Source organism: Hyperolius riggenbachi, chromosome 3, assembly GCF_040937935.1.
Source record: "Hyperolius riggenbachi isolate aHypRig1 chromosome 3, aHypRig1.pri, whole genome shotgun sequence".
Lineage (NCBI taxonomy): Eukaryota > Metazoa > Chordata > Amphibia > Anura > Hyperoliidae > Hyperolius > Hyperolius riggenbachi.
The window spans coordinates 487,540,209-487,561,330 of record NC_090648.1 but is presented as its reverse complement, the minus strand read 5'-3'; the positions used below and the strand labels follow the sequence as shown (position 1 = coordinate 487,561,330).

The window sequence follows — 21,122 nt, the reverse complement described above, 5'->3', positions numbered from 1 at the left end:
GAGTTCTGACAGGAAAAGATCGGTCTGTTAGGGTAAAAAACTCTTGGGGGTGAAGTGGTTTAGCAAGAAAAAAACCAATGTTTTCTTGTGATATAACCATGCAGTTTCTGTTTGGGGTAATTTTTTTTTAATAATACCCCCACCTGTCCGATCTTGTTCTATCCTTTTATATTTTTGGTGGTGCAGCCAAATCTACAGACATGCAATTTTAATTTTCAACGGAGGAGGATTAAGGCTCACAGTGGGACGTTAAAGTCGCACGTTAAAACATTTAAAGCAGAATAACGCACTGCAATGAAAAGTCAATGCGCCGTTCACAGTGCACACGTTGCGTTGGTGTCTAACGCTGCACGTTAAGTGAAAGTGCAGCATGCTGTGCGTTATACACATTATCAGCTGCGTTGGACTGTTTGCATATGCTCAGTAATGACTTGGAAGCATTTCATTGCCTGTATTTTCTACTGTATCTGCTATATGCGATGTTAACGCTGCGTTGCGACTTTTTTGGCACGTTGCGTTGTAAGTTTGCGTTGCGACTTTAACGTTGCATCAAAACGCAACGTCCCACTATGTATCTAGCCTCAGTGATTTGGCCAAATCTTGGGCAGGTGCTTTTAGTACACCGGGATGTCACAAATAATATTTGAACTCATTATTTATATTACAATACTTTTATTATTATTAGTCAGAGCAGTACACAAACACCAAAAACATTTCGAAACACACACACAAAAATCATAACAGAACATAAACATCAAACTTGTTATTGGTGATCTGGTCCAAGTCTTCCAGGAGTCTTGTGCGATTGAGAGGGCTGGACCCATATTTGCATATTTATAAGGTGCTTGGGCTTATCACTACTTGGCCTGATGCATGATTGATAACCTAATTTTCACAGCCTTGCGACTTAGGGCTCGTTTCCACTATCGCGAATCTGCATGCGTCCAACGCATGCAGATTCGCACATGTAATGCAAGTGGATGGGCCTGTTTCCACTGTAGCGTTGTTGAGGTGCGTTTTTTTCAGCGGTAAAAAAACGCACAAAAGAGCCAACGAATTCGCCTGCGAGTGGAATGCATGCGAATCGCCGCTAATGTATTTAATAGGAAATTCGCATGCGGCTATGGTATGCGAATTTTCATGCGAATTCGCATGCGAATTCGCATAGGTACCAATGTAATTCAAAAAGGCAGTGACATGGTTAATTTCGCATATACCCTTACCTATGCGAATTCGCATGCGAATTCGCGGCAAAAAACGCGCAAAAATTCGCATCCGCATGCTAATTCATGGAATTTCAACAGCGGTGGAATCCAGGCGATTCTGCACCGCAATAGTGGAAACGAGCCCTTAAGGACCACTATCGTGAAAAAAGTAGGCAGTTAAAATCTACCAGAACTGACAGGTTTTTGGCCAGTCCATCTCTTCATGGGGGATTCTCAGGGTTTTCTCTCTTTTCAACTGCATTTCCTGGAAGCTTGGAACCCACTACAAATTGCTATCGCTAATCGCAATTGCTAGCATTTGTATGGGCGTTTTGTAAGCGATTTTAAAAAGTGTAAGGTTCTTGCCAGCAATTATGTAGCGATTACCGTTTTTAATTCTGATTGTAAAAAAAACTAAAATTAATTGAAAGGACCAGTGTGCAGTAACTTCAAAACGCTAGCAAAATCGCTCTGTGCAGGTTTTGATGAGCGATTACGCCAGCGTTTATATACTTTACATTGCAGAAACGCTAACGCTAAACGTGAAAAATGCTGCATGTCCTGCATTTTGCAATTTCGTAATCGCGCCAGTGGAATTTGGCCAATCCATTAACATTAGTGGAGCGTTTAAGGAAATCACTAGCTGTTTGAATCGCTCCCGAAATGCTCAGAAAATTGCTCTAGTGGGTTCCAGCCTCCATGGTCGGACTGGGACACTAAGGGCCCACCAGGAAAGCTTTAGCTTGGTCCCCCCCGATCCCCTCTCCCCCCATTTTGGGCTCACATACGCATGTACTCTAGAAATTTTGCACCTCCCCCCCCTCACCTGGAGCCCTTCCATGCTCCCCCCTCCAAAATTGCAGCTAGCCAGCGCGGCAGCGAGCGAGAATCACTTACCGAGAGTCAGAGAGCTCTGCGTGCCACTGCTGGTCTGGTCTTCTGCACTGCACTGTCCAATCACGCTCTCCCAGGAAGTACAGTGAGAGCGTGATTGGACAGTATCATGTCAGAAGACCAGACCAGCGGCACGCAGAGCTATCGCTCTCGGTAAGCCACGCTGGCTGACTGGCTGCAATTCTGGAGGGGGAGCACAGAGGGGGGGCCCTATGTGAGGGAGGGGAGGGGGGGCCCTATGTGAGGGAGGGGAGGTTTAGAGCCCACCGAGGGAAAAAAACTGTACTATGGTGGCCCAGTCCGAGCCTTCCAGCCTCCCTACTCACTCGCACACTATATTGTCAGTTAGACTTTGCAACTGCTGTTCAGGAAATGCTGTTCAAAACAAAAAAAACCCTGAGAATCCCCCATGAAGAGATGGACTGGCCCAAAACCTGTCGGTTCTGTTCTGCCTACTTTTTTCACGATAGTGGTCCTTTAAAAAAGACCAGAAGATTTGGCTATATGATGTTGATGTGTTTTAGACTATATATATATATATATATATATATATATATATATATATATATATATATATATATATATATATATATATATATATATATATATATATATATATATATATATATATATATATATATATATATATATATATATATATATATATATATATATATACATATACACACACACACACACACACATCTTGTTGAGGAACTTTGCTGCCTTCGTAGCTGGATGTGTCTTTTATCTTATAACATAGCTAATATATTCACAGGAACATCCTTTACACAGGAAACATATTACAGAGTCATATAGAAACATTCTGCTCTGCTTCTTGCGTCTCCTCCTGTAGGTCTTCCAGCAACATATGGCTGCAATACACAATTGGAAAAGCCAAAAAGTTTAATGCTTTGCATTACTAATCAATATCAATATAAAAAATTATAGGAGATTTTTTCTGGTAATGTACAGATTAGGTTCTCAGCATGTGATAATTTACTAACTTATATTTAAAGCTAACGTGAATCCATAATTACGTAAAAAAAGTCAGATAGTCACCTAAGGAGAGGGAAGGCTCGGGTCCTAATGAGCCTCCCCTCTCCTCTCCCGGTGCCCTCGGTGCTGCGCTGACTCCCCCGTTCATCTCCCCTGCCACAGGGACTTCGGAAGTCTTCGGGAGCAGAGTCCTCCCAAAGACAGGTGGCTCCATACTGCGCACGTGCGAGTGCGTCATAGAGGGCGCTCGTGCGTGCGCAATACAGAGCGGTCCGTCTTCGGGAGGACTCGAGCTCCCGAAGCATTTCCGAAGCCTCCCTTCAGCGGGGAAACAGCGGTATTTGACCAAAACGGTCGAATACTGCTACCGGGGAGCCAGTGCAACAGCGGGGACCGGGAGTGGAGAGGCAAAGCTCTATGGGACCCAAAGCCTCCTTAGGTGAGTATCTGACTTTATTTAATTTTGGGTTCCCATTCACTTTATTAATAGGGCGGAAGAGGGTGGTGGTACATGAGATCGATCTTTTTGTTTTTTGTCATATGGGAAGCACGGTGGCATATCGGTTAGCACGCTCGCCTTGCACCGCTTGGTCACCGTTCAAATCCCAGCCAGGGCACTATCTGCACAGACTCTGTATGTCCTCTACATATTTGGGTGTATTTTCTCCGGGTTTCCTCCCACATCCCGGAAACATACACTTAAGTTAATTGGCTTTCCAGAAAAAGAATGCCCCTAGTCTGAAGCCTGGTACACACTTTCAATTATGGTTGGCCAATCACGAACCAATTTTACCACCTCTACATAGTATGGGGGTCAACAGATATTATAAACTATGAGCATATTGTGTAGCTAAACCTTCATACTACCTGGTGGTAATAAAATTGGTCATTGATTGGTCAATCATAACTGAAAGAGTGTACTGTGCTTAAAATGGATCTAGGACTATGGTAAGGATCAGATTGTGAGCCCCTCCAATAGACAGTTAACCTCCCTGGCGGTAACCCCGAGCCTGACTTGGGGTATCCACTGGGAGCTCTACACAGAGTCTAGCACTCTGCGGGTGCTTTCACTCACCTCCCACAGGATCCTTCTTGTGAGATATTCATAGGCATGGTACACTGCATGGTTATAGTGCCACATGGAGGACAAAGGGAGAATTGCAGCGCTGCAGCCCAGGGAGGTGAGTAAGTGCTGGGGGCTGCTGCTGGCTTTCTGGAAGACATTATTTTTTTCCTGGTTTTAGGCTTAGAAAGCATGCTGAAAAGACCCTAAGATCCAGAAATAATCATACCGCCAGGGAGACTAAGGGACAAGACTATATACTCTGTACAGCACTGTGGAAGATGTTGGCACTATATAAATGCCAACCAAATAATACCACAACTGATTGTCAGTAAGATTTCTTTCTTCTGATATCCAATCGTGATCTCGTGGTGTAAGATGGTAAAAGTATCATCATTCTATCAGGGAGTAATTGATCTGCTGGATTTAGTCACTGGCCGCCCATGGCTAGCTGTAGAGCCTATATGCTCAGTATGTTGGGGGAAGGGGGGGATGCTAAATGGTTAATGGAAGCTGGAAGGAGTAGCTTTTTTATTTGGTACGGTTTGTCGGGACAATCTGTGCTTTCATAGGGTTTAGGATCAGCTGGATCGCGGTACTGGTAAGACCTTTGGCGTGGGATTTAAACTCTTTGACCAGGGTTTGAATCCTGGCTCAAGCCAGTATGTAAAATAGTAAGTAGTCTTTGGCCAATGCTCCCTAATGATCCTGATCGCCCGTAGAGCACGCCTTAAAGAGACACTGAAGCGAAAAAAAAATATGATATAATGAATTGGTTGTGTACTATGAATAATTACTAGAAGATTAGCAGCAAAGAAAATATTCTCATACTTTTATTTTCAGTTATATAGTGTTTTTTCTAACATTGCATTATTCTATAATATGTGCAGATTGCACAACACTCAGCATTCAAAATGATTCTTTCAGAGCAGTCTGTGAAGTAATGACATCTCCTCTGGCAGAGGAAAAGTAAATAGTCCAGGAACAGTTGAGATAATAAAAGTCAGATAACAGCCCTCTCCACGACTAACTTAGTCGGAGAGCTTAATGGCTTGTTTGCATAGAGATAACAACTGGAGTTTCTCAACTCTTCCTGTACTGGAAACAATTAGACTGATGTATCTGATCTGAATGTTTTATTTCTTAGCTGTACTACACATAAAGAGACACTGAAGCGAAAAAAAAATTATGATATTAGGGTTTGTATGTGTAGTACAGCTAAGAAATAAAACATTCAGATCAGATACATCAGTCTAATTGTTTCCAGTACAGGAAGAGTTGAGAAACTCCAGTTATTATCTCTATGCAAACAAGCCATTAAGCTCTCCGACTAAGTTAGTCGTGGAGAGGGCTGTTATCTGACTTTTATTATCTCAACTGTTCCTGGACTATTTACTTTTCCTCTGCCAGAGGAGATGTCATTACTTCACAGACTGCTCTGAAAGAATCATTTTGAATGCTGAGTGTTGTGCAATCTGCACATATTATAGAATAATGCAATGTTAGAAAAAACACTATATAACTGAAAATAAAAGTATGAGAATATTTTCTTTGCTGCTAATCTTCTAGTAATTATTCATAGTACACAACCAATTCATTATATCATATTTTTTTTTCGCTTCAGTGTCTCTTTAAGTGGCTGCAGCCCTGAAGTGGTTTGAGTCCGCCAAGAGAAAGGTGCAATATAAATGTTCTGTGTCTTGTCTTTCTAAAGGTGCCCATACATGGTACAATTTTTCATTTTTTTCCGATTAATTTATTTAGATTATTCCATTAGATCGACTATTAAGATTTTTCCAGCATGTCCAATCTGATTTGTCGAAAAAACTGGATAATCGTTCGAATTTCTTGATCGAAAAAAAATATTTTCAACTTTCATTCGATTCGATCATTTAGATTATCATTATTATCATTATGGTGGTCATACATAGTACAATAAAAACGTTCGATTATCCCGTTTATTCGATCTAAATGATCGAATCGAATAAAAGTTGAAAATATTTTTTTTCCGATTCAGAAATTTGAACAATTATCCTGTTTTTTCAAGAAAAATCTGATCGGACATGCTGGGAAAATCTTTATATTCGATCTAACAGAATAATCGAACTAAATTATCTAATAAAAAAAAATTAAAATTGTACCATGTATGGCCACCTTAAACGATACAATTTACTGAACGATCATTTACAAATGATTTTTCTTATGCATGATTGGAAATCATTTGGGACCACTAATGGACAAAAATATTTTAACCAAAAAGATCAGATTGACAGAATCGATATGAAGAATCGTTCTTAAAAGATCGTTTACCAAATTATATCGTTAGCAGCCATCTTTAGGGTAATATTTGTTCAAAGATGGTCGTGTATGTTTGCCCCGGGATTTGGGGGGTCTAAAGCACTCGTTTTGCGACGGGATGCGGCGGTTTACATCTAACGAGACTTCTGAAGTGAACTAGCAGGTAAAAATAGCAATTTTTGTTCGCTTCAGAGTCTCTTTAAGGCCAAGTATGCCACAATTCACTCAGTTGGATTAAGCATCAGTAGGTGCTTTTGTAAATAGAAAAATAACTAAGAATCCCACTGTGAGGAGATGGACTAGTCTAAAACCTGTTTCTTATAGAAAGGACTTATGAAAAAAGTACTTTAGCACAGTCTTGCAGTACGAAAACTTGATACAACTTTATTGTCACAAATTCAAAAATTGACATATCCATAAAATTGTTTTCACAGATCAAAAAGATTTTATGCATATGTCAATTTTTGAATTTTTGTATTTGCGTCAAAGTTTTATCAAGTCCTTTCTATAAGAAATAAATATTGAACTTAGGTGTGGTGCATCAACCGTTAAAGGACTTTGTATAGCCCTTCCTTTTGAAAGGAGCATTCCCAACTAAATACTAACTAGTCCAAAACCTCACAGATTGTCACAGTAGGTAGTGAAAATATGACAAAAGACAGGGGTAAAAAAAGTAATTTATAGTGCATTCCGCTATAGCAGAAATATACATTTATATGTATGTATTTTAACCATTTCAGCCTGCGGGGATTTGTCACCTTATGCATCAGAGCAATTTTCACCTCCCATTCATTCGCTAATAACTTTATCACTACTTAACACAGTTTATTGATCTATATCTTGTTTTTTCCGCTACTAATTAGGCTTTCTTTGGCGGGGGGGGGGGGGGACATTTTGCTAAGAATTATTTTTTCATAAATGCATTTTAACAGGATTAATAAGAAAATAAAAATGGATAAAATTCATTATTTCTCAGTTTTCGTCCATTATAGCTTTAAAATAATCCATGCTACCATAATTAAAACCTATGTATTTTATTTGCCCATTTGTCTCGGTTCTGACACCATTTAAATGTTGTCCCTATCACAATGTATGGCGCCAATATTTTATTTGGAAATAAAGGTGCATTTTTTCCATTTTGGGTCCATCACTATTTACAAGCTTATAATTTAAAAATGTCCGGGCGGCAGAAATGGTTAAAGTTTACAATTTTTCATGATCGTTGTCCTTTAACTATGGTATTTACCCATCTCCATGTAAACATCTACTTGACAGCACTGACTGGTCATTATACCTACCGATTATCCTGCATTAAAAAATGAAAAAGGGGGTAAAGAGAACCCCTTCCCAGTTCACAATGCAATGCTTGAGGGCCCTTTCACACCATGGCAGTCCGCCGCACTGCTACCACAGCCTAATTTAGGTCTATGGGGAAGTTCACACTCACCACTTTGTGGCACGCTGCGTTGGAAGTCCCTAATTTAACACTAGCGCAGAACTACGTTACTATACGGATACTGCGACTATCTGCGTCAGCCCGGAGGTCATGTTACTCTATGGTGAGGCAGGGTTTTTAAAAAAGTTGACGTCGCAGCACGCATGTGTATCTGTGCACTTCTGCATACCCCAAGCTGGAAGTGACCACAAGCGCGCATCACTTCCTGTTTGGACGGATGTCAGACAAGGAACTCCGTGTACTAATGCGGTGTTCCCTTAAGACCTGTTGGAGGTGCAATGCGGAGCGCCGGGCATGGCGCATTGCATCGCTGCCACCAATTTGCAGTGTGAAAGCTGCCCCAGAAGAGGAGCTTGCATTTTGCTTGGAGCATAGGCCCCTCCCACACAGGGTGGCCACAGCCTTTGTAATGACTAGTTTTGTATATTGAATTCTATTGTGCAAGACTTCAATGGTTAATGAAAAACATACTGTATATACTCATGTATAAGCCTAATTTTTCAGCATAAAAAATGTGCTGAAAAGTTACCTCCTCGGCTTATATGCGAGTCAGTGGAGCAGAACGGATGGTGGAGCTGGTTTTGTTACTGGCAGAGGAGTGTAGGATTGTGCACTAGTGATCCTGCACTTAAAAAGGAATATATAAAAAACCAAGCGCAAAGGAGGGTGAAGGCACAGTAGAAAACAACTGCTCAGCTGTGTGTTACAAGGGGGAATCCCTCCACCCCTCAAGAATAAAAAATAGAATTTAAACACTGATAACACGCGCTAGATAATCCCCAAAAATTTTGGTTTATTAGTATCAATCTAAAAACACTCCGCAACAAACATGAATCTTCAGCAACACCCCATGGAACAATCACTCCTCCACACCACACACACTTAGAAGGGCCCTTCTATAAGAAATAAAAACTGAATATAAAATTATGCAATACAAAAATGTATAAATGAAAAGCTTATCTCACTAGCAGGAATGTCCTTTTAACCATGCTGGCGATGACAGTAACAGTTTCCTTGCCAAAGACAGGTTCCCATCCAGCCACTATATGAACAGTATATGCTCCAATTTGAAAGCAATGGTGTACAAAACAGTTCCTTGCAAAAAAATATTGGTTGCATGCACAGCGCTTTCAAAATTGTTGATGCTTAAGCGGACTAAATAGAACTCAGGTATTCCTGCATATATACGTCCGCACAGATCACAGGTAAGGATAGTGCTCCTCTGTTCTCCTCACAAGTCGTGATAGTAATGACGGCAACTCCAGATTCCAGCTCCACGCCAGCGGACTCGTACAGGGCGCGTCACTTCCGCCAGTAAGGTTCAGCGGGCTGCTCTCAGTACTTCCGCCCGGCTGGGCCACACTGGGCTTAGCTGCAAACGGTGACGTCACCTCAAGATCTTAGAACTTCGCATACGGGCAGCAGCTGCGCGCATTGACTGCAAGCCCAGTTCAAGTCTTGTAATTACGTTGCCCACAAGTCACAGACAGAGACATTGCTGTGACTTGTGGGACTTGAGGAGAACAGAGGAGCACTATCCTTACCTGTGATCTGTGCGGACGTATATATGCAGGAATACCTGAGTTCTATTTAGTCCGCTTAAGCATCAACAATTTTGAAAGCGCTGTGCATGCAACCAATATTTTTTTGCAAGGAACTGTTTTGTACACCATTGCTTTCAAATTGGAGCATATACTGTTCATATAGTGGCTGGATGGGAACCTGTCTTTGGCAAGGAAACTGTTACTGTCATCGCCAGCATGGTTAAAAGGACATTCCTGCTAGTGAGATAAGCTTTTCATTTATACATTTTTGTATTGCATAATTTTATATTCAGTTTTTATTTCTTATAGAAGGGCCCTTCTAAGTGTGTGTGGTGTGGAGGAGTGATTGTTCCATGGGGTGTTGCTGAAGATTCATGTTTGTTGCGGAGTGTTTTTAGATTGATACTAATAAACCAAAATTTTTGGGGATTATCTAGCGCGTGTTATCAGTGTTTAAATTCTATTTTTGATCCTGCACTTACCAGCTGGCTCCCTGCTGTGTCTGTGCCCCTTATCCCCTGCAACATGGTGTGCAGAGTGCGCTGCTCAAGACTACCTGTGTTCCCTGGCTTGTGGAGCGGAGAGTGCAAGCAATGTGTCAGCGGTGCAATGATCAGGGATCTATGACACCATCTAGTGGCTTCTTGAGACACAACTGTATTATCCTTGGGTTACATCTGGCTACGGGGAGGGGGGCTGACTTGCACTGGGGGCACATCTGGCTACTATGGAGAGGGCTATACTGGGAAGGGGCTTATATGCGAGTCAATCACTTTTTTCTGGTTTCTGAGGGAAAAGTGGGTACCTCGGCTTATGCACAGGTTGACTTATATATACGGTACTTGTTGCATTTCATGCTTACCCTGCTTTGTTTTTAGTTCTTATTTTATAGCATTTCCCTAGAAAGACAGAGAAGCAGAGTTACAGAAGAAGTTTTTGAAGTTTATAACATTTGATAGAAAAAACAAAACAAAAAACAAAAAAAATAAAAAAAAAACAGCAGAAATCAAATAACAGACGAAATATACAAAGGAAAAAAAATAGATCCACAATTTATGTGAGCATTCATTTATTTTTAAACATTACTTAAAGTGAAGGTCCGAGCAACCTAAAAATAAAAAATCCATTTACCTCAGGCTTCCTCCAGCCCCTGGCAGCCATCCTGTGCCCTCGCCGCAGCTCTAATGACTGTGCATGCGCAGTACAGTCCGGATGATGTCAATGCTGCGCTGAGAGCCGCCCGCACATGCGCAGTGGGGGTCTTGCGTCGGAGGGGACCCCGGGCCACCATCGGTAAGGAAAGGGCACAGGACATCTGGCAGGGCCTGGAGGAAGCCCCAGGTAAGTGGATTTTTTTTTTATTTTCCTTGTGCTCGGATGTGTCCTTTAATGCCCAGAAATTATAATCCACATCCATACCACCTATACCACCACATACAAGTCAACCATCCAAAAGTGTGCTGTGCTGAATTCATAAATTACACAAAATGGAAGGCGGGTACGTGGGTAATAAAACCACAGGTAGGAGGTTTAAGGATAGTACTTTTATTGGACACAGAAAAAGACGTCACGTTTCGTGAGACCTGGCCACTTCCTCAGGTTTGCAGTATGATGTCTTATGCAGCTGTATCCTTGGACTTGGAGAACCGATGTTACTGTGTTCATTACATTATCTTTAAACTTCATACCTGAGCTGAGTTATTACTCACATTTACCCATTACATACCACATTGGGGTGCCTCCTTCCATTTTGTGTACAGTCCCACCCCCCGTTCTCCCCAGGGGTGTTCCCTGTGACAATAATCCAGTGGTCATTTTTCTGGAGTGCAACCAAACCTATCCTGAAGAGGATGCCCAATCCGCTTTGAGACGGAATTCTCCACCTGGACTTTTTGCATGTAAAACATGTGCACGGGGGCTTAACTACAGGGAAACAGCCCCTGTGACTGCAAAGGGACCCAGAGCTGTAAGGGGCTCCCATCTGCTACTGCACTCCCTCGGATGTAGGGGTCAAAAGACACAAAACTTCAGATCAAGTAAATTTGTGGCTACACTCGGATATGAAAATTATGATATCCACACTTGTTTTATGACCCCTGCAAGATGGGCTCCAAGCAGGGCCAGCTCTAGACTTTTTGCTGCTTGAGGCAAACGTGTGAGGATGCGCGCCCCCCCCCCCCCCCCCACAGGATTTGGAATGATCGCACAGCACCCGACAATTTACTTGCTTCATTCAATATTCTCATAGGACATGCTGCAGCTTAACACAATAGCACATTGGCTGGCTGTGATTCTGTGACAAACAAACTGCTCACCCTCAGCCACTCCATTCCTCCTCAGTCAGGACACCAGTGCCACCTCTTCCCTTCTGCTGTGCAAGTCAAATGAAACACTGCTGCTCTCCTGACTCCCCCCTCCTCTCTCACTGTCAGACTCCTCACACAGCACAACAAGCTGCTTTTCCCCAATGATGACCTCTTCACCTCGCTCTCCTCTCACTTCGCCTCCTACTCTTACTGCATGCTGTTAGTGTAAACACAGTACAAACATGCTGCCCCTGTAATCTCTGCGCCTGATGCAAATGATTCACCTTGCTTCAGGAGAGAACCGGCCCTGGCTCCAAGGCTGCGCAGGTCACTAGGGGTTGGCAAGGGATATTTGGGGGCCTCATCAATGTTTTGCTGGGGGCCCCCATGATCTGTAGTTACGCCCCCTTACTGTAAATCCATGCATTACTGCAAAATGCTGCTTCCTAACCAAATTTGCTTTAACCTCCCTAGCGTTAAGGACAAGCCTGACTAAAAAAAAAAACTAGCTAAAATCATTAAGGCTGAGTTAAACTTGTCCAGTAATTCCTGTTATTCACCTGCGGCGTCGCCGGCGTGTGCTATCCCTAGCCGGCTCCTCGCGGCTTCCCTGTGCTCGGATTCCAGTCTTCTTAGCGGCAATCCCCAGCGATGATCTCCTCTTCTTCTTCCTGTTCCCCGGCGATCGCATCCCCCAGTGTGTCCCTTTTGATGATGCTGCGTGCGCCCTCTTGTGTCAGGCACACGCAGCATCATGAATTCAGGTGGCAGATTCAGGTTTTTTTGTATTGGATACAGCACAAAAATCTGCGTTGGATCCAATATAAAAAATTCTAGGTGTAAAAAAAAAAAAAAAAAAAAAAAAAATTTAAATAAAAAAAATCTATGGGCAGCAGTACAAAAAACAGGGCAGCTTGCAAGACCACAACTTGAAAGCAGTCCGCAAAAATGTTTACAGTATAAAGAAACTCTGAGAAAAAATAAATTGCACTGCTTTTGGTACAAAAACTGCAGGGAAATTAAACACCAGGGAGGTTAAAGGAATACTGTAGGGGGGTCGGGGGAAAATGAGTTGAACTTACCCGGGGCTTCTAATGGTCCCCCGCAGACATTCTGTGCCCGTGCAGCCAATCACCGATGCTCCGGCCCCGCCTGAATTTCAGACTTTAAAGTCTGGAAACTACTGCGCCTGCGTTGCCGTGTCCTCACTCCCGCTGATGTCACCAGGAGCGTACTGCGCAGGCACAGACCATACTGGGACTGCGCAGTACGCTCCTGGTGACATCAGCGGGAGCGAGTACATGGCAACGCAGGCGCAGTGGTTTTCAGACTTTAAAGTCAGAAATTCCAGAAGTGAACCGGAGCATCAGAGTGGCTGTACGGGCACAGGACGTATGCGGGGGACCATTAGAAGCCCCGGGTAAGTTCAACTCATTTTCCCCCGACCCCCCTACAGTATTCCTTTAAGTAAATCATAAAATTGCTTTATATTTATTTTTAAAGAGAACCTGTAACAAAAACAGTTCCCCTTGGGGGGGGGGGGGAGGGGGTTATTCCCCTCGGGAGGGGGAAGCCTCAGGGTCCCAATGACGCTTCCCCCTTCCGCTGTAGCTGCAGACAGCCCAGCGCTGGCTCCCCCGAAGTGTCCCGCAATCCTCCCTCGACAAGCGCTGATTTATTTACCTTTCCTGGCTCCAGCGGGGGAGCTGTTGCGGCTCTCAGCACGGAGATAGGCGGAAATAGCGATTGGCTATTGGAGAGCCGGTACTATGCTTCCACTAGCGTGCAAGGAGATGTGAGGAAGTCGCACTCATTTATTTGCGTGAGTAACAAGGGCTTATTTGCGCTTTTTGGCTGCATTAGTATTAGTGAGGCCTTAGGCCCTTATTCAATTCACTTTTTCTCCTAGGAGATACTTTTTCTTTTTCTGTTCAAAATAACTTTTCAGTGCTCTGTAAATGAAAAAGTAGGTGAAAAGCACTGTCATTTTTTTTCTTCTTTGCTGGTGGCTCAAATGACATTTTATTGAATAAAAAAATATCACTTAGGAGAAAGGGTGAATTGAATAAGGGTCTTAGTAGCCAAGTGACCCAGTGTGATAGTGTGATCTGGGTGGCATGTAGAGTTTTCACTCCTGCCTTGATACATGGTAATGAGAATTTTAATTACCGTATTTTTCAGCATATAAGACACACGTTTTCTCCCCAAAAAATAGTGGGAAAAGTCTATGGCCTCAATTCACTAAGCTTATCTCCTGTCTTTAATAACTCTTCTAGAGTTATCACCATGGTGATAAGGCATGTAGTATTCTGGAAACATTTTACCTCAGGCAAACCTAAAGTTAACTCTTCAATCCTTAAAATAACTCCAGAGTTAAAGACAGGCTGTTTACTAACTGCGTGTGAAAATAACTACAGAGGAGATAAAATAACTACAGAGGAGGTAGCGTAAGGAATGAAGAGATAAAATAACTCTCTCACTGTGCGGAGGTAAGTTATCTCTTGCCTTATTATCTCCAGCATGATCTTAGTGAATTGAGGCCAATGCGTCATATATGCAGAAGTTTTGCTAGGTGTTCCCCCCCCCCCCCCCTCACACACACACACACACACACACACACACACACACACACACACACACACACACACACACACACACACACACACAAACTCTTACCTATCCAGCAATGTGCTCTTTCTCCTCCGCTGTATACAGATGATTCTGCCGCTGTGCATGCTTGTCCTGCGTGGCTTCCGTCGTTCCGAGTTCACTGGTGCCCTCTAGCAGCGCACGGCGCCCTTGCGCCGTCAGGTCACACATGATGTGCGCAGCTAGAAAGCACCAGTGAACTCGAAAGTACGGAGGTCACGCAGGACAAATGTATACAGTGGCAGATTCGCCTGTATACAGCAGCTAAGACAAATTGAGGAGACAACCGGTGGACTGTGAGCACATCACTGGATTGATAAGACCATGCGGTTGGAATGTAGTGTAAAAAGTCAGTTTAGGGTGAAAAAGGTCTATAAGACACCCCTGCACTGTAGATGCACCAGGTTTAGTATTTTTCTTTTTTTCCCCCTAATTTTTGCCCTCTAAATCTAGGTGCGTCTTAAAGGGACACTTAAGTCAAACAAAAAAAAATGAGTTTTACTCACCTAGGGCTTCCAATAGCCCCCTGCAGCTGTCCGGTGCCCTCGCTGTTTCCCTCCGATCCTCCTGGCCCCGCCAGCAGCCACTTCCTGTTTCAGTGACAGGAGCTGACAAGCTGGGGACGCGAGTGATTCTTCGCATTCCCAGACACATTAGCACCCTCTATGCTGCTATATGGTATACGATATATGCTATAGCAGCATAGATGGCGCTATTGTGGCCAGGAACGCAAAGAATCACTCGCGTCTCCAGCCTGTCAGCTCCTGTCACCAAAACAGGAAGTGGCTGCCGGCGAGGCCAGTAGGATCGGAGGGAGACGGCGAGGGCACCGGACAGCTGCAGGGGGCTATTGGAAGCCCCAGGTGAGTAAAACTCTTTTTGTTGTTTCACTTAAGTGTCCCTTTAAAGGCCGGAGAGTCTTTTATCCCGAAAAATATGGTACGTCCTTTTGTTATTATGGGTGTCATAAAGTAACTTAGGGAATTTATTAACCGAAATATAGAAAGAAATTCTATTTTTTCTAGATTGAGGAAGGAGTAGGACCTCCGTCAGGTTTCTTTTGGGTTGCTGGTGGGTTACTATCTGTTAGCTTCTGTCATTTCTAACAGGTCTCACAAAGGAAAGAAAGCAATGGCAAATCCGCCCAGAAGAGACCCAGGCAGCAATCACATACCAGTGCTAAGTTCTAAACCAGTGCTGTCCAACTGGTGACCTCACTTACCTGGACTATTTTTTGTGCCAGTCACCCTCCTCCGTCAGGCCCACCTCTTTTTCATGCTTGGCTCCACCCCCCAAAGCAGGGATATTGATGCTCTACTACTTCATGCAAAAGATACTGAGGCTAACCACGCCCCCTGATCATGACATTGGACAGCACTGTTCTAAGCCTTTCCCAATCTATCCAAGGCTAAAAAAAGTTGACTTAACTTGGACTTTACAACCTCATTTGCCTCAAGTCGTAATACTTTGTAAAATGTGAAAATGTAATGATTTGTAAAATGACGTGATCTACATATTTAAAGAGGAACTGTAACGACAAAACGTCCCCTGGGGGGTACTCACCTCGGGTGGGGGAAGCCTCAGGATCCTAATGAGGCTTCCCACGCCGTCCTGCGTCCCTCGGGGGTCTCGCTGTAGCCCTCCGTACAGCCGTGACGCAATATTTACCTTCCTGGCTCCTGCGCAGGCGTTCTGATGGCTGTCGGCGCCGAAGTAGGCGGAAATACCCGATCGCCGTCGGGTCTGCTCTACTGCGCAGGCGCAAGTTTCCGGCGCCTGCGCAGTAGAGCGGACCCGACGGAGATCGGGTATTTCCGTCTATTTCCGTGCCGAAAGTCGCCACAGCGCCCCCGCTGGAGCCAGCAAAGGTAAATATTGAACTGACAGTCGGCACAGTCGCCGGCTGTTCGGAGGGCTGCGGCGAGACCCCCGTGGGACAGAGGACGGCGTGGGAAGCCTCATTAGGATCCGAAGGCTTCCCCCACCCGAGGTGAGTACCCCCCCAGGGGAGGTTTTTGTTGTTACAGAGTCTCTTTAATTGAAAACAGTACAAAGACAACAGTGCCCAAGTCACTTACATGCAGACAGTAAGCCCAGCAGACCTACGATGAGAATGAAGAGAACCACGACTGTAATAGTTGTAGGGGAGTGAGAAGTTTCTCTGGCCACTGAAGATCCTTCAGCCATCTCCTGGAATACATGGATATTGACATACAGAAACATCATCACAGCAAGAAGCCAGCAAAACTGCTGAGAATATAGGTAAGAAAAATTGTAATAAATGGTAGGATTAGATTGTGAGCTCCTCTGAGGACAGTCAGTGACATGACTATCCTGTACTCTGTAAAGTGGTGCAGAAGATGCCAGTACTGTATAAATATATACTAATTATATGATAGGATATTAGACTATGACTATGGTAAGGATTAGATTGTGAGCTCTTCTGAGGACAGCCAGTGACAGGACTATGTACTCTGTAAAGTGCTGCAGAACATGTCAGTGCTATATAAATACATACCGTAATAATATTATGGTAGGACAGTAGACTATGACTATGGTAGGATTTGATTGTGAGCTCCTCTAACAACAGTGATACGGCATATTTGATGTAATTAGTAAACCACTGAGGAAACTGCCAGCATCATATAAATGCATGATTATTCCAAACTGAGTGACAACCAACATTTTGTTAGCTTAGGGCTGATGGTGGTATTAGATGATTTGTAAGAAGGAGCTTGTAGTCTTCAGTGTGCAGTCAGTACTAGCAGTCTGGGGTGAGAGTCTGGGACACGTGCTATGATAGAGAATAGCTATGCTACTTGCAGTTCTTGTTTTTAGGTCTAGATTACATATGTTGCTCCAGTCAGTCACCCCCACTTAAAGAGAAACTCCGACCAAGAATTGAACTTTATCCCAATCAGTAGCTGATACCCTCTTTTACATGAGAAATCTATTCCTTTTCACAAACAGCCCATCAGGGGGCGCTGTATGGCTGATATTGTGGTGAAACCCCTCCCACAAGAAGCTCTGAGTACCGAGGTACTTCTGGCAGTTTCCTGTCTGTGAACCCTGTTGCATTGTGGGAAATAGCTGTTTACAGCTGTTTACAGCTGCCAAAACAGCAAGTAGAAGCTACATCACTTGCCATCAGTAACAATGTCACCATGTAATAAATGTCAGACTAGAAATCAGGGATTTAAAAGATTTTACAATGGGCAAACACTGACTAAATCATTTATAAAAATGAAGCACTTTTTTATTACATTATTTTTACTGGAGTTACTCTTTAACCCAGGCAATTTATTTATAGCCTTGCAAGTGCTCCAGGCAAATTTTTTTTCTTTATTTGTTACATTTTTTTTTCTAATTAGTACTGCTGTAATGTGTGTTTATGGCCACTAGTCACTAGGGGGCAGTGTGAGGCAATAACAGATGACTTCTGCCTTCAGTTTCTATATTTTCTGCCAGTAGAAAGAGAGCAAAGCATTCCAAGAATTTACAGCACAAGGAGTTATGCCAACAGTGGTTAAAAGCAGTGCACTTATATGAAACGAGATAAAGCTCTGAAGCTGCTAATGGGTTAATGATAATCATCAAAGCTATTTGTAATAAGTTAAACACACTAAAACTCATTGAAAAGGTTGAGTAAACACTGGGGATTCCGATTTGCCCCACCTGAGATTTGCCGTCCGCAGAATTCTTTGTTCCATCGGTGGGACCTAAAGTGGAATGTTTAAATGGACACAAAAAATATTTCATTTACAGTTATTGTTACTATTCATTACAAAAGGGTTAATACAAGAGGCAACAATGTACCTTAAAGTGTACCTGAGATGGGTGGGAGAAAATGACACATACCTGGGGCTTCCTCCAGGCCATTGGCTCCATCACCATCCTCCTGGGCCAGCTTGATCATCCCCTAGCCGTCCCAGTAAGTCCAGAAGTGTGACTTCTTGGATGTACTGGGCCTTCCAGTGGAAGATCGGAGAGACCCAAGAGGATGGTGAGGGGGCCATTGGCTCTCCCATTTCCCCCCATCTCAGGTTCACTTTATTAATACAAAAGGGTAAGAATTATATAAACAGATGAAGTGCATAGAAAAGAACAGATGATGAGAACAGGAATCTAGTGAACAAGCTCAGATAATCGAAAACTACCCACAAAGCCTTCTCGATATTTCTCTATACCTGAGGCCTTGTTCACATTGCGTTCTGTACCGCTCGCATGTCCGTCCGAATTGGGCTGTTTTTGAGGCGTCTTTTTTTTTACGATTCCTGGCGCTTGGGTGGGCAATTCGTTTTTGTGCTTAGTGGTTTTCTAAGCGTTTTTCCCGAGCAGTTTTGTAATTCACTCCCTGAGGCAAGTCAGGAAGTGAACTCTTTGACCCGGAAATGAATAAATACAATGTATTTATTCTTAAAACTGCGAACGCAATCGCTACACAAAACGATTTCGTAAGCGTTTTGCATTTCTCCTATACTGTCCATTTAGGCGGAATCGGCTCAAAAATGGTCCACGCACCACTTTACTGACCGGACAGCACACGACCCGCGCCGATATGAACCTTCTCATAGACATTCATTGCACTTTGGAGCAATTTTTATTTATCCCAGTTGCCATCCTGTCTGGATTTGGCAACTTGTTCAAGAATCACTGCCCTGAGCTTATGTGCTCTACAATTGTTTTCTACAAAATAAATGGCCACGGTTTGGTGTAGTCCAACTTTTTGTTTTCGTCCCTAGCAGTCCACGCTGTATTTATATATAGCAGCAATGTTGTTAGAATCTTTTTTTGTATTTTAGTTCACATATGTGATTTGTTTGTCTCAATATAACACACGCCTTGAGAAAGGGGGACCCTGTGTGGCCCCCGAAACAATTGTCAGTTCTACACGTGGATAACTGCACAATGAAAGTGCGTTGCATTCAGGGCCGGATTTGGACATTTTACCCCCCAAGGCCCACTGTCACCAACCCCAACCCCCGAGTCTTGTGTGCTCCCTCTGTCCCTGTGCTCTCGTCTTGTGCCCCCCCCCCCCTAATCCTGTGCACTTCCCTGGTCCTGAACAACCCCCCATTCCTTACTTGGGGGAGCGAGCACAGCGCAGGATGGGGGGAGCACAGGACCAGTGCTCCACTGCTCGCCCCCTATGGAAGCAGGGCAGCCGGGAACTGGGTTTGTGACTGCTCCGTTTTACATGTTTGGCAGTTTAACAACCTTAGTGTCTCAGTCCACTGTCCACCCCTTGCTTCCTGGTGCCCTAGACCATGGCTTTTGTGGCCTTGTCTCCAATCAGGCCATGGTTGCATTTAACTATGGCTGGTGTGCTGATGAACGGTGTTTACAACATCCTGGAGTAGATGCAAATTGCCATAAAAAACTGAAGCAGCAAATTTTGTGAAAACCAATATCTGTGCCATTCTCAAAACTTTTGGCCAGGACTTTATTATTGCATCCAAGGAAAAAAAAAATTGCCATACTACTAAAATACAATAGTACAATTCTCACCTTCATGTACTTTCAGCATATGTTCCTCAGTTGTCACAGTTTTATCGTCGTCATGAAACCATCCCTTGACCTTGATTTTGCAGCAGTACGTTCCTTGGTCTTCCCTAGTGACATCAGTGATGGTCAGTGACATGTTCCCCTGCGTGACGTTCCCCAGTAGCTGGTGTCTGTGAGAGATCCTCCAGATCACGCCGAGTTTGTCGATGCTGAGGATCTCTTCGTTGCACGTAAAGGTGTCACACCTCTCTCTTCCCCAGCACCCGTAGGCTTCCTCGCTCTCCTCCGAAGGAAGTGCACATGGTAAGGTCACCGCACCTCCCAGCCTGCCTCTCACCTCCACAGCCGATGCCAATAGACCTGCCAATACACAAAGCTTGTCAGTGTCTATAAGGGGAGGCAGGGAATTTGCGTTCTCTCCAGCAGCGCCCATTAAAACAGCGATATTGAAGCAAGATATGGGCGCACGGGGTGCCTGATAAATAGTGGGCGCCCAAACTAATCCTCAATTCTGTGATTTCAATGGGGGCCTATGGCAGAACCTGGAAAATTAGGTTTCCCGTTTTATTTTTGTGGCGGGGTGATGCTTGGTTGCTGGGGGGAGGGGGGGGGATAATTAAGGTGAGGCGGTGGTTAGGGTTAGGTGTATGGTAGGGTGTTTGTGCGGGGGCGGGGGGGCGAGGGAATCAGTCAACATAGCCGGCCTTTGACCTGTGCGACCAGAGCGGTCGCTCAGGGCGCCGGCTTCCAAGGAGGCGCCTATAGCTGGCTACCTTTTACTGAGGGCACCAACACATGGCTACCTATACTGGAAGCACCAATACCTGGCTACCTATGGGGGCGATGGAGACCTTCAACTGACTTCCTATACTGGGGGCACCTATGCTTGGCAACCTATATTGAGGGCACCTACACATGAGATCCTACACTGGGGGCACCTACACCTGGCTACCTATGGGGGCGATGGAGACCTTCAACTGACTTCCTATACTGGGGGCGCCTATGCTTGGCAACCTATATTGAGGGCACCTACACATGAGATCCTATACTGGGGGCACCTATACCTGGCTACCTACCCATACTGAGTCTAAGGGCGTTTTTTTTTGGGGGGGGGGTACACTGCAGCTTTAACGCGTGGTGCAAATTGTCGTTGCTGTACTATCATTCTAAATGGGGGGTGGAGGGGGCGGCTAATGATCCCAC

The 21,122-nt window shown here is 44.1% G+C and overlaps 1 protein-coding gene and 1 long non-coding RNA gene across 4 annotated transcripts in view; one reads left to right on the top strand and one right to left on the bottom strand.

Moving 5' to 3' along the window:
* LOC137564366 (uncharacterized) overlaps nt 1-21,122 on the top strand; it is a 128,959-nt gene that overhangs the window by 68,715 nt on the left and 39,122 nt on the right. The gene's annotated exons all lie outside the window — the stretch shown is intronic.
* Nucleotides 2,774-21,122, bottom strand: part of LOC137564365 (T-cell immunoglobulin and mucin domain-containing protein 4-like) — a 30,838-nt gene continuing 12,489 nt past the window's right edge. For both annotated transcript variants that reach the window (XM_068278152.1, XM_068278153.1), the window contains exons 3-7: nt 19,923-20,279; nt 18,090-18,133; nt 16,493-16,604; nt 10,322-10,358; nt 2,774-2,974 (exon numbers count right to left, since the gene is read on the bottom strand). In XM_068278152.1, coding sequence (XP_068134253.1) covers nt 2,911-2,974; nt 10,322-10,358; nt 16,493-16,604; nt 18,090-18,133; nt 19,923-20,279 — 614 coding nt within the window. In that variant the 3' untranslated portion in view covers nt 2,774-2,910. The remainder of the gene's footprint in view (nt 2,975-10,321; nt 10,359-16,492; nt 16,605-18,089; nt 18,134-19,922; nt 20,280-21,122) is intronic.